This window comes from Lampetra planeri, chromosome 50 (assembly GCF_965212315.1).
Source record: "Lampetra planeri chromosome 50, kcLamPlan1.2.h2, whole genome shotgun sequence".
Taxonomy (NCBI): Eukaryota; Metazoa; Chordata; class Hyperoartia; order Petromyzontiformes; family Petromyzontidae; genus Lampetra; species Lampetra planeri.
Genome location: NC_136156.1, coordinates 1,858,619 through 1,876,314, shown reverse-complemented (window position 1 = coordinate 1,876,314; position 17,696 = coordinate 1,858,619). Strand labels below are relative to the sequence as shown.

Here is a 17,696-nt window from a genome sequence, read left to right as displayed (position 1 = left end):
CCCACCGCACGCCACCTGCCAATGGGCTAACCCTTGGTCGTACCCATCTATGCTGCTGGGTGGACAGGAGTATACATCATATGGAATCAGCGACCTCTGGATTGCAAGTCCCAGTGTGCTTACCCTTACACTAAGGGAGCATCCCCACATATATACTGTAATACATTGTGTATTATATAGATTGATTTTTTTTTATCAGTTGAATGGCACTTGCCAAACCCTGAGGATGGGATTTTTTTGGGAATCTGCTTCGAAGAACGATCCACTTGGTTTTCATTCCATTGTACTTAAAAATATATATTTGTTTCAGACACCTATAAATGTATTCTCTGGGCTATAAATCTCTGCTAAGGACGGTGTGTGTATACACGTGTGTGGAATCGTGGTGATGGTGGTGGTGGATATGCACACCTGAATTATACTATCTATTTCTGCTAATGTCTAGCGAACTAAAGCTGTGGATTCATTGGAAGACTATTTTATTGTTGTAAATAATAACTGGCAAAATAATATTACGAACACTACATTTGGGTCTGAACGCTTTTGTCTAGTGAACAGGAAAATGATATGTATGCTATATATACATTTGAATGTGTTTCCTGCCTTTAATCATAAGTGTGGACCTATTAATTTAATTTATTAACAAAACCCCAGAATCACTTCCATGGGCATCACATGATTCACTGAGCATGAAACAAGTGTGGAATGTTTGTGAGCTTCTTTTGTGAACACTGCTTGTTCCATTAAAATCAGGGCCTTCCCTGCTTAAAATGATGAAAGTGAAGTTGTTTTAATCGTGGAATCCACAACACAAATGAAACAGGAATGCAAAGCACATATCGTGTGTCCTCAATGGTACGGACTGGGCATTCACTTCTCTCCACAATCCCTTGCTTTCCATGTGTCCCCCCCCCCCCGACTCTGCTGCGAGAATGATGAAGTGTATTTGTTGGCAGCTTGACTGAAAAAAGCTTTGCTATTAATGTAATAAAAAGCCACGAGTGAACTTCTCTCGGAAAAGAGTGTTGCGTTGCAATAATTATCGCAATATTATTTTAGCAGGAAGACTTCATTGAGTCTCGTGACTATTTTTCAGGAGGGGTCCCATACGTATCCTCGTTAGGTGGTGTTATTCCTGCGTGTGATCCCAATTGAGCGATTTGCAGGGTCATCTTTCAGCGTTGGGATGTTTGGCCAACGCCATTTGTGTCGTATTAATGTTTGAGCTGCGTAAACCGAAAACCAGAGCACCTTAGAGAAACATGTGCAGTTCGGGGGGACAGCATACAAATTGCACATGGAAAGGCTGCCAAGTCACCAATCGAACCAAGGCCCCTACTTGGTGTAAGGCACAGGTGTTACTGCTGCGCCACCCTGCCACCCTGCCACCTGTTATGATGGCAATGAGTATTATTATTCAGAAACACTGAGTTTCAAAAAAAACTATTTCTGGACGGCCCTGCATTCGGATTATTGGCCAGTTCCATGAATCAGCCTCACACCTACAACAGCTTGAAAGCCCCGATGCGGTCAACCATCTGAGTAATAAAACAGGATCAACCTGCTTAGCTTGCGAGGTCTGCCGAGTTCACATTCATTCATGGTGAATTGGTTGTACGGTTGGAAAAGCGGTTTGGAGCAGCTGGGGATCGTGAGGACAATGGATAAACAAAACGGAACAGATAAGTGTTCCTGACCTCATGACTCACGCGAGTGTCCGAAGGTGTGATTATCCACGCGTCACAACACTATGAGTGGGACAGGAGGTGGATAACCAACGCAAAGAGCAAAAAAATAGTTTTGTTTTCGTGTTTTTTAAAATAAATTATCTGTACATCTCTCCACGTAGAACACCAGTTGGCGGCACTTGCAAAAAGGAAATCAAGCAAAAGCCTAGGGCCCTGGGCAACGAGAGGCCCCGGATTCATGAAAACAATAGGGGTGCATCAATTACAATCTCAACATCAAATTATAATGAACATACAAAGCTCATTAACATGAAATCCAATTAAACCTCTCATCTATATCTCGCCTGCATCTCTCTTCTCTCATATCACTGCATCTCTAGTCTCGTCTAATATTTATCTCATCACGCCACATCTTTACGTCTCGTCTGTGGTATTCATCTCTTCCTTGATCTCACGAGGATGTTGTGAATACAAAAACTGGCACTCCCAAAAATAGTTTAAAACCAAGCAAAATCTCGCAGACCCCAAGTAACTGAAGGTTTGGATGGGGAGGCGGGTTTGTGGACCCAGATTCATGAAAAAATTATCTGGGGTGCATTCAATATCCTAATAAATAAAACGCGCTTAGGCCACCCCCTGTGAGCTCGCATCAACACTGTGCAGCGTGCTTCATTAACAGCCGATGTGTGTGTCTCCTTTTTTTCTCTCTCTTCTTTCTGCAGAACCTGGAGGAGCAGATAGAGCAGCAGTGGACAGCAGTGGCAGCCCTTGGCTCAGCGGGCGAGGAGATAAGAAGGCAGTGCTCTCCGGCGGACGCGTGTGTTCTCCGCGAGCGCCTTGCTGAGGTTCAACGCCGCTGGCAGGAAATCTGCTCGGCGGTCCCTCGCTGCCTCGAACGGTACGAGAACATCCCGGCGGTCGGAGCTTTCCCGCAAGACGGGTCGCATCTCTGATTTACCGACTCCCCCGATGAGCGACGCCGTCCCCTGTAGATATCGCGGCGGGGACCGGTTTATTTATTGCGCGCGCGCTTTCGTTCGTAATGGACACGTAAAACAACAACAAAAATAACGCACTGGCTCTCCTATGTAGCGCGCATACACACGTGGATTTCTATACGTGACTGTGCGTGTATGTGAAATTCCACTCAGTGCTTGCCACAAATGAAGCACAATACCTTGTTTATCTTGTTAAGGCGCATAAACCCTTACGGAAACTCTGGTCCTCCTCGCAGCAGCGGCTTTTGGCTCGCCATCCTGCGCTTTTGTATGCATTTCTGCAGCTGTCTGGAATGCTCTTCCTTCCGATATCAGAAAATTATTATATCTATGTACTTTTAAATTTAGATTTAAAACTAATTTATTTTGAACTGATTTTCATGTTTAGTTTGTTGTCCTTCCCCCGCACCTCCGAGTAGTACGGTTGGCTACGTACGGTGCGAAAGACGTTCAATATGCATATGTAAAAAAAAGTAAAAAAGATATGCGTATGTAACCTACACAGGGCTGATGGGGCAAGCACTTTTAGCGGCCGCCTGTGAAGGTCGGCATGGCTCACGAGGGGCGTGATGTGATCAGTAGTTTACTCGCAGCACCAGGTCGCAGCACCAGGTCATAATTTTTAGGTTGAGGGAGGCCTACAGAATTCTAGATAATCACCACTTATTTTCGCCATGGGTGGGAATCAAACTCTGGTCCGCTGGCTGCTCAACAAAGTTCTCTAACCACTGCGCTACGATGCAGCGCGCATGCATCTGATAAAATTTCAATTTTAGGCACTTTCATCATAGCAATACATCTCTTACCTCTGATGGTGTACACAATAGTCTTGTAATTGGCACAAACAAGCATTTTAATTAGCTTCTTTCCATGAGTGCACATTTGTATACATTCGCTTTTCACATGACTGGTTTAATTAGTACACATATCCTGTTCTGCATTGCCGCTATACAGTGCCTTTGTAAAATGTTGTCCGCTTTCAGGGCCTCTTATAAGAGGACAGTAGTTTTAAAAAGGGGGAAATAAATAGTGAATATGTTGCTCAAAAAAAAATATTGTAGTCAAGATTGAGGATGATAGGACTTCATTAATACTCTGTGGAAAGGTAGCCCGCATTGTAGTTTTATTTTCATGTTTTTGTCACTTTCATTTCCTGATAGATTTTCATGAATATATATAGTTTCTCTGCACTGCCAAGAATTATGACTGAATTAACATGCAAATATAGAAACGAGTGAATCTCTCATGCAGGTGGCTTTCATCAGGACCGCATTAATGCTCTATTTGTTCTTGCGGTTTTTCTCCACCACGTGATTTTACACTTTCCGTTCCCCTAACAAAGCGCATTTTGATTATGAGGCTGCACTTTTATTCAAGGAGCGGATCTGCACTCACTAGGGGCGTGAGCAGCGCTTCGGCTCAGGACAAAACCCTGAGCCATTTCCGTGCCAGATGTTTTACTCAATTAGAGCCCATAAATGACTCAATTCCTTAAGCCAAATGTTTTCGTGGCAAGTCACATTCATCATCCTTAAATTTTACGGTCGCGCTGCAAAAAAAGCAATCCCCTTTTTTTTAACAAAGCATTGTTTTAGCAGATGAAATAAAAACCCGTGCGTGCTCGCGCTCTCTCGTAGGCAATGCGAACGCATGGATTCACGCACGCGCATCATTGTGATTATTAGAATCATCTAAATGAATATTTTGGTTCAATTTCGGCTGAAAGAAATACCACCCAGCTTAGCAGTGCTTTTTTAATTCTCGCAGTCGTTTAGGATGGGACGGTCTGATAATTTAGAGAACGTTTCAGAAGATTGCGTTTATGTTATGTCGCACGCACGCACGCACACATGAACGTACCAGTTTTCCCCATTGTACATTTGCTACGCCGAGCACAGCACTGTGGACCATTTTCACATCGGTGTGGCGTAGGAGGGAGTTAGGAATATTGCGCTGATAAGCGCTGATAAGCTGCCACATTCTTGAGATGTCTATCAGGGAGGTGATCGTGCTCGCAGCGGCGAAGGAATTCACTTTCGGGGAATGACGTTGGGGAATAACGTGTTGAATAATCGTTGTCATCGAACGGAACTGATGCAGATATACGCCAAGGGCGAGCCAAGAGTCGCCCTTTGTTTTTATTGACAACCAGTGTGCTCCGCTCTGCATTTGTTGAGGGCAAGCGGTATGTTAGCCCATAGTTTCGCGGCAGAGGAGTTCGTCAGAAGGTCATCAGCACAGGTCGGCCTATCGTATGCCTTACACGGAGGCCATTCGCGCCATTGGATTACACACACAAGCGCCCACTAACGAGCACCTTATCGTCACGCGAAAAGTACACGCCCGACAAACGTGGCTCGTCAAGCCTCGACTTTGGCACCCTCCGTATGTGGCAGACCATCGTTTCCGGTGATGAATCGCGGTCCATTTTTCTCGAGTCAGGTGGGCGTGTTCGGCTTAGGCTGGCAGGGGGGCGAGTTTGAATGCGGGCAGCAAATACGGGGAGAGAGCGCTTTGACGGCGGTGGGAGGCGCCACGGCGGTTTGGGCTCGACCCTGCCACACGGATTTAGACCCGTCAACAATGCCGCGTGACGCTGCCGCGTCTTTGCTCGGGAGCCCTCCGTGGCCCCGTTCTGCCAGCTTCCGCTCGCCTCCACGACACGCGTGGCGCACGCCGCGGCTCCGAGAGCCTTGCGGTCGCTTCCGCCGCGGCGACCTCTTGACAATGCTACCACACAGAACTCGGGGGGCCCAATTATTTTTCTCCCCCCCCCCCCATTGCAATAAAATCTCGTGGCTGTGCACCCGGTGGCATCATGCGGCGAGGTCACGGAAAGTGTCGCCCCTCGGGGGTGGGGGGGGGGGCGGTGGTGGGGCCCTGGGGGGGGGCCGGAGCACATGCGTGTCACAGCCCGCCGGCGTGCGTATCGCCACAAGTGCCTGCTTGACTCCGTGAGCGCGGGGTCTCGCAGCTGGGGCGCAACCACCGCAGGTGTCGCGGGTGTCCGGAGACGCCGACGACAAGTTAAGATACGGCTAAGAGATGCCCGCGAAATGTTGCACAAAAAATTTGGATATTTTTGAGTCCGCGTTTTTTTGTTCTTCCTGCAACAAGGTCACCTGCCGATTTTGCTGACTGCAGAACCGTTAAATACACGGCAGCGCAGGGACAGTAGACTCAGCACTGAGTCGGTAGCCAGTGGCCATGTAGGTTAAAGAAAATTATAGCGCAGTAGAGCGCCTCTTATCTGTGACGCAGCAGGGTGAACAAACTTGGCATATCCTCACTACAATCTCACCGGTAACCGCTGGAAACCTGCAGCTGTTCAGTTTCTGTATTCACTTATTGAATAAGCTCGCAGCGTGCGGAGCGAAACCCCGGCACATCCTTGCCAAACAATGCGCGGCACAACCCGGTGACCCATCAGAAAGCTGGGGGCATCACATGGCGGGGTCACGGACAGGGCCACCCACCTGAAGGAGCCAGGGCTTGTCATCGCAGGACTAACCACCTGTAGCCCCATTCACTCGTGGGACACTCCGAACTTCCAAAGTCTGTATGTCCACCACCTGGATAGAGTTCTGTCGGCTAAAGTAAGTTCATTTTAACTCCCATAGAGCATTAAAAGACAATGGGTCACTGTGCATCTGTAATAATAACCAATAACGAACGGGAAGCATTTAGTTAAGTAGGATATCCCCACGATCCACAGTGTGGCTATATCGCTGCTGCTGCTGCTGCTGCTGCTCTGTAGCCATGGTCACCACGGGACCGTGGTCACTACGGGATCATGGTAACTACGGAACCATGGCTGTGGATCGCTCGGAGGTTTATTCTGTCGCGATATTTGTGGTGCAGAGATTTGGATTTATTTTAGGGTGAGTGAGCGGGGTGGGAAAAAAGACCTTGTGCTGCTATCCTCAGGCGTGTTAGCATCACGGCCGGGCATGTTAAAAGCAAGCCCTACGTGCCAGGGTTAGGCATGTGGAAATTAAGAGGGAAAACGCACAGTTCCGACGGAGAAGGAGGAGGCTTGTGTTGCTTAGCGATTAGTGTGCGTTGATCTCGTGTCAAGGGCTCAATAGTTTCAATACACCTAAGCAACTACACGAAATAATCAATAGCCTAATTTTGGAGAATATAAGTCACAACCTAAATAAGCAAGCTATGTGCCTCGTATCTGCCCCTCCACATAAAAAATAAAGTAGTCATTAGACATCCCGTCAGTTGCGGAGCCTTCCGGGACATATATGGCAAGTAGGCGTATAGTCTGCTTATTTAAAGTTTATCATCCACTACATTCTGTACGCTGCAAGAGTGAACACTGGAGTTAGAACACATTTGTCAATTTGGGTAAACAGTCCCATTGCATTTTAAGAGTTAGACATTCGCTTTCAAACTTCTGGGCCCCAATTTTAGATCTACAATGATGGAATGACCATTTTGTTATTTCTCGAACGTTGCCTGGGGCAAGATGCCCCTTTGTGAGATGTTCCTCTGCCTTAACAGCTGCCTCTACGGTAACATACGGATAATGATGGTTGTCACGTTCACATAAAGTATGCACAAATATATATACGGTAATGTGTCACGTTAAATTAAACAATACTTGCATAAAAAATGGTGACGTTTATCGACAGTGCGTTATTTGCGATTATTTTTCAATGGATAAAATTAAACAAAGCGCGTAATATTATTATTATTAATTCCCTCTTGCTTCACCATACTGGCCTATCGGTGTAACGGGCAGGGCAGTTCAGCTACCGCTTACCATGATGTTAGCCGGGGCTTGGAATCGAACTCGGGTCACCAGGTTCATGGCGTAGTGCGTAGTGGCGCAGTGCGTAGACCACTGCGTCACTTCTCCCCCACACCTCCTGTGTGTGTGTGTACGCGTGTTTACGTCGTAGTTTTAAAGATTGAATTACTCGCGCAGTATATACACAGCCGGTGAGTGCACCGTCCACATTTTAGTTGTCTCGATAAAAGGCGTGAGTAAATAAAGCATTTTGTCCCGAAAAAATAAAGTATTTCATTACCCGGAGCAGGAATTGAGTCATTTAACATGTATGCAGAGCCCTGGTAAGGGCCGATTATCTCGAGCCGCAGTGCAAAGATTGCCCCGCAAATCTCTGCCGCAATCGCGGCTCCACATGGCCCTGGCGGCACGGAGGAGGAGGCTGCATGGAATGGAATGAGAATGCACGCCGCAACGGTGCGACTCTGTCCGTCCGTACGGCTCAACAGACGCTGGCGAATCGCCATGGGTGTGTGGGTGGTGGGATGGCAGCACACCTCGGCGGACGGGGGAGGGGGGGACCTTCCGCCTATCTCATGATTAATTTACGCCATTAATATATAATTCCATATTTTTTTTTCTAGGGCGGTTATTTATTTTGACATGGTCACGAACAACCAAAAATGAATCTGAAAAAATACCAGGAAAAGGCGCCAAGAAGCGTGGAGTGACTGCACGCCTCGAATTATAATGAGAGACACTAGAGAGACAGAAGAACACTTTGATGGGAGAAACAAGTGCGGGTTAATGTCATAATTCCAACTGTTCATGAATGCAAGTGGGCTCGGGCAGAATGCATTGCTAAAAATAGGTGTGGTGGTCGATGGTCTGGAATAATGACGAGGTTAATGTGTCATGGAGCAAGTCGTGTGCAGGTACTGAGTGGATCGGTGCATTGCTGCATTGCAGGAGGTGCCGGCAGCTTGAGAAGCATTCATCCGGCAGTGCGTTGGCCGTGGTTGATGATGGTGAACACTGCAGGGGCTGGGGGGGCAGCTACTGCATTGGTAGTGATGGAGAAGGCAGGTCAAAGGTCATCTCTGTTTAAATAAGCACAGCGGCAGTGCTCATTTCCATTGGTGGCCATGAGATAAGAGTAGAGATCTTAATTTTGGAGCTTTCGTGACTGCAGGAATTATTCTTTGGTTTTTTCGGTTAAGTCACGTCTAAAAATAAAATAATAAATTAAAATAATAGCGACGTTTCGATTGCAACACAAGCAATCATCATCAGGCATAAAAGAAATAGCAATTAAAATCTAACTAGAAAACTATAGACAGACATACAAGCAGACAGACATCACAAGGACACACAGAGAGAGGACACATATCGGCACAGAGAGAGGGGTCGTTTCTGTGACGGTCCCTTAAATATAGAGAGGGGGGGCGGGGACGGAGAGAGGGAGGGGGCAGAGAAAATTAGCATATCAATGAGTGGACGGCAACGTGTTGCTGCTGCGCAAGTAAGATGACGACGTGGCACGGCACACAAGCTTGAAAATTAGGAGAAAGGCACACTAAAATTAAATAACCTCGCAAAATATCGAAATGTGATGTAATGCAACACAGAGAGTCGGTCAACACACAATTAACGCATAGCCTGGTTGATTACGTATTTCAAAGATTGCTAAGTTAGAATTTAAGTGTGAACATTCCAAAAGAGAGGACACAGGCAGAGAGAACAAATAGCCAGAGAAAGAAAAAAGATAAGCTTAAAACTTCCCCGTAGAAGTGGTTCAATCTTAATTTTGGAGCTTTCGTGACTGCAGGAATTATTCTTTGGTTCTTTCGGTTAAGTCACGTCTAAAAATAAAATAATAAATTAAAATAATAGCGACGTTTCCATTGCAACACAAGCAATCATCATCAGGCATAAAAGAAATAGCAATTAAAATCTAACTAGAAAACTATAGACAGACATACAAGCAGACAGACATCACAAGGACACACAGAGAGAGGACACATATCGGCACAGAGAGAGGGGTCGTTTCTGTGACGGTCGCTATTATTTTATTTTATAATTTTATTTTTAGACGTGACTTAACCGAAAGAACCAAAGAATAAGAGTAGAGAGTCCACCATCCGCTGGTGTAGAAGTGCAAGCCGAACATACCGAGGGGCACAGAAGGGTCGTGACAGGAGAGTGAGATGGTGCTTTGTAGCCTGGTTGGCATCTGCAAATGTGTCGGGGCTAATCGTAGTGGACAACGTAGCTGACTGGCCTTCCTCTAAAAAAAAAGTACTTTTTCACTCAGGAGTATGATAAGCAGCATATATATACGTCCTGAATAATATAATGGATTAATATATTATACATTTGTGAAGAATTGTCTATTTGCCTGTGCATTATTTGGCGGCGCTTCCAGTATTTTACGGGCCCTTTGTGAGCATCAGGCTGTGGCGATGGAGGTTAGACTCCACTCACTCATGGTCGTTAGCCGTCAGTCTGAGAGATAAAACTTGAGATTAAGAGACGTAAGTGAGCCGTCGGAACGCCGTCCCTCCTACCACTGCGAGCAATAATGGCGTTGTTACGCAGAATGGCTCTGCTTAATTTTCATTGCGTTGGAACAAGTGCTGTTAGCGAGCACCTATTAAGGCGGTGGTGGGCTCAGGACCACGCCTGGTCACCGTTGTCTCCCCAGTACGTGAATTCCACTAGGCCGCCGGGGTAGAGTTTGCAATTGGGATCTACGGATGAAATTCGCCCTGCAAATGTAAATCATTACGATTATATGACATTCCAAAAAAGTAACCACACATATGTTTACCGCTGATTAAAATACATGGGCTTTCCCGGTTACGTAAGAATATCCAGTACTTAACATGCGAGTGTTTTTGAGTCTGCTGTACACATTGTGACATAATGTTTGTGCTTGAGGCAGAGGTGTGGACTCGAGTCATGTGACTTGGACTCGAGTCAGACTCGAGTCATGAATTTGATGACTTGCGACTCGACTTGGACTTGCATAACAATGACTTTGTCCCACCTCTGAGATGTGGACTCGAGTCATGTGACTTGGACTCGAGTCAGACTCGAGTCATGAATTTGATGACTTGCGACTCGACTTGGACTTGCATAACAATGACTTTGTCCCACCTCTGCAAAAAAGTAACCACACATATGTTTACCGCTGATTAAAATACATGGGCTTTCCCGGTTACGTAAGAATATCCAGCACTTAACATGCGAGTGTTTGTGAGTCTGCTGTACACATTGTGACGTAATGTTTGTGCTTGAGGTTGCTTGTGAGCAGAACAAAGGCGGGTTGGGTGATGTGGAAGGAAAAGGGGAGGTTTTCTTTGATGAGTGGAGCATTGGAATTCTGTGGCTGATCCTAACAGCTGATTGTTAGAAAGAAGAAACAGCAATTGAGTCATCTTAGCTCACAAACTATTTCCACTGCTGTGATAAAAATACCAAAATGGGCAGTTTGATCTAGCAACTGAGCTTCCTGTTTCTTGAATGCACTGGTAAATGCATTTTGATTCAACACGATTTTTCCACGTGTATAGCATACGTGACTTTTGCGCACCAGCTAAATTTTTACATTTCAATGATTTGGGCAAACATAATGGTTATATACTTCGTATAATTGCTTTTGGTGCAGCATATTTTTTTGGAAATTTGTGGGTTTTAAGAAGGGTTCATTGTGACGATCATAATCACTGACGTTCTACGACACTTTCATATTGCGGCTTTCTCGAGACACTTAATCCCCAGGGCTTAACTTCCCACTGAATATTTACCAGATCCGCTGGCAGACTGGAGTAGGTGCGCGACCAGTAGCCACACAGCTATAGCGAGATGTACTCTGGATGTGGTGTGCCGGGTGGGAAATATTTATCTTGGTCACCAACCCGGGGACGCCGACCCGGACAAATCGCAAAGCGACCCGGGTCACCGACCTGGACAAATTCAATCGGCAACGAAGCAATGGCTTAAAGTCGCTTTGCTGTACAAAAGTGGAGACTTCAAGCGTTTTTGTGTCCACAATGCTTGTCCTGCCATCATGCTTCATCTTAAATTTGTGCTATGGATAAATATACCAGTGAGGTATTTTTTTTTGCGCGTTGTTTTTAGGGGTTACGTGTGCGTGCGTTTCATAGGGTGTGATAGCGCTGTTAAAGCTCTATTACATAGACACCTAGCCGACTAACAAAAAAAAGAATCTTTTTATTTCTTCATTTATTGCATTTTTGGGGGGAGATGTTAGTCGCAGCCTCAGCTCATAAAAGTGCCAGCAACCGTTTGTATAAGAGCGCCGTCACAATTCACAAGCGAGGGACAGCTTAATGACGCGTGTAATTCCACGGTGCATGAGTACAGTGGAGTGCGTGCCACAGACAACGTGCTGGTCTGGGTTTTAGTATACCATTGTATATTAAATGACCAAATCCTCTCTATCTGTCAGCGTGCAGATGTCGTCCTGTATTTACTGCCGCGTTACAAGCTCCTCTTGCTTGCAGATACTCTCTGCTTCCCACGCATTTTCAATTTCCTTTTTCACATATTTTTCACCGCACAACCGTATTTTCACCCCCACACCCAACAACATCCTTCCCAACACCTCCTCACCTGCTCCCACTCATGCTCCTGGAACTCAACACTGCTCATAAGCCTCCCCCCCCCCCAGCCATATCCACATTTTCCATTCCTTTCTCCCGATCCCTGCAGCCCTCTCGCAGGTCACTTAAAACTCACCTCCACCGTTGCTGATTCCATGCAGAATTCAGAAACAGAAATGCATGAGCTTGTTTTTTTACACAAAGACAAAGATCCCCCGTGTAGCCTTTCAACAGACCTTCGGGGCAAGATTCTGTCAGCGAGGAGCACCTATGAAGGCCGGCACCTCACACGAGGGGGTGGGTGGTCAGCACCACGCCCGGCCGCCTTTGTCTCCCCAGTGGTGATGTTTACTACACACCACACCAGGTACTCATCAGCCAGTGAGTCGACCGAGGGGAGGCCCAGGACCGATTCAGATAATCGTCACTGCTGTTGGCCATGAGCGGGAATTTAACTCAAGTTGCTGGGTTCGTAGCGCAGCGTAGCGCTAACGGTTGCAATACTGCTCCTCGCACACACACACGTGCACAGCAGAGGTGCCTCCACACATGTCAGTGGTATATATATTTTTGATATACCTCTGCCGGCTTACGCGTAGCAATTAATGTATTTATTGCGTGCAGGATATCAAACCGAGCGAGAGCCGCACGTTGTCACTTTGAAATTAAAATGTACGGAGGTGGCGTTTGCCAAAAGGCTCGCTTGCTAGTCGGCCACAGTAAGTGCTTCATATTGCACGCCTCCCTACAACCGCGGCGACAGATGTCATTGTACGACTTCAGTTGTTGTCCTGTGTAATGCGTTGATCGCGCTTGCGCGTGCCTGGTCCGCGTCTGCGTCCGGGGAAGCGCGCAGTAGATTACGTTTAATGCACGCGTTCAATTTAAAAATACCGTTAACGTCTATTCATCAGCGTAGCGCCTTGCCCCGTAGCACTCGCCTTTATGAATGCAATTTGTAGACGCTAACCGTTGGGTGGACATGTCGTTATGCGCGCACAGCTGTTCTCTCTTGCGTGTCAAGCTGCCCACTGCTTATTGTACATCATGTGAACAATCCCCACTGACAGGCAGAGACACTGTTTGATGAGGTAAAGATTATCAGATGAATACATTTAACCCGGGTCACTTAATGGACGCCTTTTTGTTATGTCGTTCAAACGGAGGTCAGCTGTCACCGTGGTGCATTGCAGGAGATTAATAGCAATATCAACTTGGCCGTTTCTTAAGCAAAGGGCTGTGCACCATAAATCACACGTTCATCATTACACTTCTCTGTCTCGTTGTGGGCCATTGATGAGTAAACTTGCATTGAGATGTTTGCTGTTCATCTGTCACTTGGAATATAGGTTTTCTGCAATGTGCCGCCGATCGTATATTCGTTGCCTATTGCTTTTTTATTCCTCCCCCCTCCGTACCTTGAATCGCTCCCCAACATTGCATTCACCCCAGCGCGCTCTGTGAAGCCCCAAAAGTCGACTGTACTGTTCACATCACATTGTGACACGGCGATATATATACATATTATCCTCCTTGATCATTGCATCCCAAACCTGCCACTCCCCTGCTGAGTAGCGTCTTGAGATTCCATCATCATAACCTTAATTATACTTCTTTTTGCCCATTAACTAAGAGTGTCTGCCCCAGCTTGGATTGAGCCGCCAACAGATTAATCCGGGCGCAATAAATTACATTTAGATGGTGGTAACAGATGAGGTTCAATCTTGTTTTTAGAAAATACGTTTGAATTGTGGAATTGTTTTTTTTGCCGCCGGTTTTCTCTGTGGTGCAGTGGTTAGCTTGACGGGCTTGCAACGCAAGAGGTCGCCAGCGTGATTTGATTTCCCGGCGTGGCAATTGAAACAGCAGTGCAAGCTTCTTAAACACCCCCCCCCCCCGCCTCTGTCCACCCAAGCAGTGCAGAGCGGTGCACCAGTGTAGTCGATCGGCAAATCACATGTGGTGGGATCAACTGTGCGTGCACCCACCTCTTTCAAGTTGGCTGGCCAGCACTGAAGAGTTATACTCCCTCGTAGCGTTTTCTGGATTTCCCTGCAGTGTACGCTCTTCTGCTAGCAGCGGCGTGAGCAAGTAATCGCAGGGCCTGTGCCTTTTACCTTTTTACCTATTTTTTATTTGTTGGTGTTTGTTATCCGCAGTCATTGTGGCGTTGAACTACTAGGGCTGGGTTTATTCTTTAAGCGACCTAACTGCCCGAGGCGTCTCAAGCCCGTCACGTTGCGAGTGAGCCGTTGCATCATCCCGGCTGCCGTAATTAATTTTGACACAGTTCAAAACACCAGTCGCTGGGGCCTAAAATATTATAATGAAGTCAAATGTCACACGGTAATGTGAAGCAGCAAGGCGCAGGTACGAGAGCGAAGGGGGGGGGGGGGAATTAAGCCTTCAGAAATGTCATGAAATAAATACCGTGCACATTTACAGATCTCAATCCAGGAGTTAACTTGGGGGGGGGGGGAGGGGGGGAGTAATAAATCTGGCATTAATAATACAAAAAACGTATATTGAACCAAGTTGGCCCAGTGCTCATTGGCTTTTGGCTCTAGAGATGAGGGATCAGCCAAATGAAGCCCGGCACAAGTCACTGGCAAGCTCTTCTTGAAATGATGTCAAACAGACACACACCGTCAACTTGTGCTTATCTGCTGCGTGTACGAAAAGTGGCGGGTTCCCTTCACGGTGTCTGCCATGGTGGGTGAATGCGCGCAAAACATGGCAGAAAAACTTTTGAAATTACCCACGTCATATTGCGGAATCGCCCCTGTGTGACTGCTCACCGTGATTGAAGCCCGCCTTGCCTCTTGTGGGCGCATTCTGTCTGTCGACCGCTTCAAAGACAGCGTTGACTTAACCTGCGATTTATGGACTTATTTTTGCGAGGAAGTGCTTCGAATGAGGTTCCTGCCGTGGCGTAATGCTTAGCTCGCTGGACTTACAATCCAGGGGTCAACGAATCGATCTCCCTCTTTAGTGGCAGTTGAAACACAGGGCAGACTTCTTCAATCCACCCGCCTCTGCCCACACAGCAGTGTAAATGGGCAAAACCACAGTTTGTTGATTGGCGGGTCCCCTGTGGTGGGATAAAGTTTGGTTACTCCCTCCTCTTTCAAGATGTTTGGCCAGTGTGGAAGAGTAGGCCAATGTACCCTTAAGAGGGTCTCTTTGGAGCCTCCTCTCATGGAGGACCTTCCGGCAGCAGTGACACGAGCGCGCATTTGCAGAGGCCTGCGCCTCGATCGTTACTGCGGGTCGTGAGAAATGTTTGTTGTACAAACTGAAATTGTTGTGGGCTGGAAAATGTTCTTCCCGTAACAAATAATCATTGCGGAGCAATGGGTGCAACAATTGTTCCATGTGTCTGGGTCAAAGTGAGTGAAAGCAAGGTAAGCAATCGGGTTGCTTTATATTTGTTGAGCTTCATTTCACCACTTGAACGCTGTTGTTGTTTTTGTACTCGTTCAATACTTCCAACCTAAGTGGCAAATCGGTGATGGCCTTGAAAAAGCTAAACTTTGAAGAAGAAGATGCACTTTTTTTTCAACTGATGAACACATTTAACACTGTCAGAAATCTTCCGTATTATGGAAATGGAATATAAATGTTAGTGGCTCTGCTAAACTCTTATAATATTACTTTTGTTAACTTTTTTTTCACATTTGCAATGCTATAAAAAATAATTCTAGATATGTGGTGTTTGTGACAAAACGTAAACATCGCATTGGAGGTGCAATTATTCCTGAAATTTTCATCAATATGTTTTGTTTTCATCACAATATTTATTCTGTATGACAATAATCATAATGCTGATACAGGTGAGCAGTGTTTTCGAAATGCACCCAATCCTACAGGACAGCTTTGAAAAAAGAGCTTCATAGCTCATCAGATTTCTCCAGGACAAATAAAGATTCTGATATATATATTGCACTACACCCAAGCATCATTGCTAAAATATAAATACTTACCAAAATAACTTAATTGTTTTGCAATTTAGCGAGGCGACACACGTACGGCGGAATGCGTTGGGCGACGACAACGTTTCGAACGTCGCACGATGCCCGCGGGATGCGCCGTGAAAGTGTGGCGCTTGGCCGCCGTGTTTAGCTCCGAGCGAACGCTTGTGAATGGATGTGACAGTGGCAAGAGAAATGATAGCGCTGGTAAATGTCGCGCGGTAATAACATAATCTCACTCGCCGCGGCTGGGGAGGTTTGTTCCGGATCGCCGCTCGGTCCCGCCAGCGCGGAAATATAAACGGGGTTTTCGTGCCGCGGGCCTTTTGTGCGGTCTCGTCCGCGGCGGCCATGCTTACAGATTACAGCTCCGCCCCAGATTTTACCCACGCTTTCACGTGGTCGGCAAAAATAAATAAGGACCCCAAGAAGACGTCGTGAGCATTTCTTTCGCCGTGAGAGAACGCAGCGTCCGTTATCGCAGTTTGCCACCGAGCTGATTTCGCGTTGCTCAAGTGAGATGCGTTGCCGTCCCACTTCTGCGCGATTGCCAGTACCGCAACCTTAATTTACGCCAAACACATGCACTTAGTGTTGTGTGTGTAGCGCCGATCTTCAGAGAGCTTATTATTGGTCCGTTGTGAGATTAGCTTGAATAATTAGCAACATGTAGTGGCTTGTAGAAGGATTAAGCGTCTCGGTGAGAGAGCTCGCGGGGAACAACACAAAGTTTTCATTTCTCTCCTACGACGGAGGCGACGCTCTTATTGGTGATGCTTCCAGACGAGGACGCGGAATTGAACAATCATGCTGCCTGTGCATACTTTGACGATGCACGCGGTTTCACCTGCGGTTATGCGTGTGCGCATTTTAACGCGTGGGATCCTGCCATGGTGCCATGGTTTAGCAGCGCGCTTGGCTTGCGATCCAGAGTTTGCCGGTTCAATTAGATCTACCGACGGTGGCTGCAGGTGAAATAACGGTGCAAGTTTGTTAAATGCTCCCGCCTCTGTCCCCATCGGCAGCGTAAATGTGTTCGGCGCGGTGAGGCGATCGGCGGGTCTCACGGGCAGTGCGGTAAAAGTGCGGACACTCCCACCTCTCCGAAGATGCCTTGGCCAGCGTGAAAGAGTAGGGGTCAACATGCTCTCTTGAGGGGGCATCTCTCGTGCTGCCTTTCGTGGAGACCCTTCAGGCAGCAGTGGCGTGAGCAATGGATTACAGGGCTGCACCTTTACCTTTGCTACAATGACAGACCGCCATCAAATCTGAAACGCCACTCATTTCGACCTCCCACATTAATTTGTGCTTTCGCATGGCACGTAGAAAGGCGTGACCGAGAATTGCAGGGCTGCGCCCTTACCTTTCACTGTTAATACGTACACTGTATGAGTGTGGAGGGTATTTTTTCTGCCTGTGTCTTCCCCCCCCCCCTGCTTCATTCTTCGTGTTAATCTCTTAATGCATTCGTGGCACGCCTGTCCGCTGGGTGCAGGTTTGAGGAGGGGACATCTCTGCAAGCGTCTCTGCGTGAGAGGATTGAAAGCCTCTCCCGCTGGCTGGACGAAGCCCAGAGAATCGTGGGTATTCAGCCGGACCCAGACAGCGAGATCCAAATCCAGGAAACCCTGGATAAGGTCAAGGTACCACACACACTCTCATTTCACGCT

The 17,696-nt window shown here is 47.0% G+C and overlaps 1 protein-coding gene across 6 annotated transcripts in view; it reads left to right on the top strand.

The window, feature by feature from the left end:
* Positions 1 to 17,696, top strand: part of LOC144734286 (dystrophin-like) — a 636,663-nt gene that overhangs the window by 429,544 nt on the left and 189,423 nt on the right. For all 6 annotated transcript variants that reach the window (XM_078616432.1, XM_078616429.1, XM_078616430.1 and 3 more), the window contains 2 exons: positions 2,411 to 2,586; positions 17,522 to 17,669. In XM_078616432.1, the coding sequence (XP_078472558.1) occupies positions 2,411 to 2,586; positions 17,522 to 17,669 (324 nt within the window). The remainder of the gene's footprint in view (positions 1 to 2,410; positions 2,587 to 17,521; positions 17,670 to 17,696) is intronic.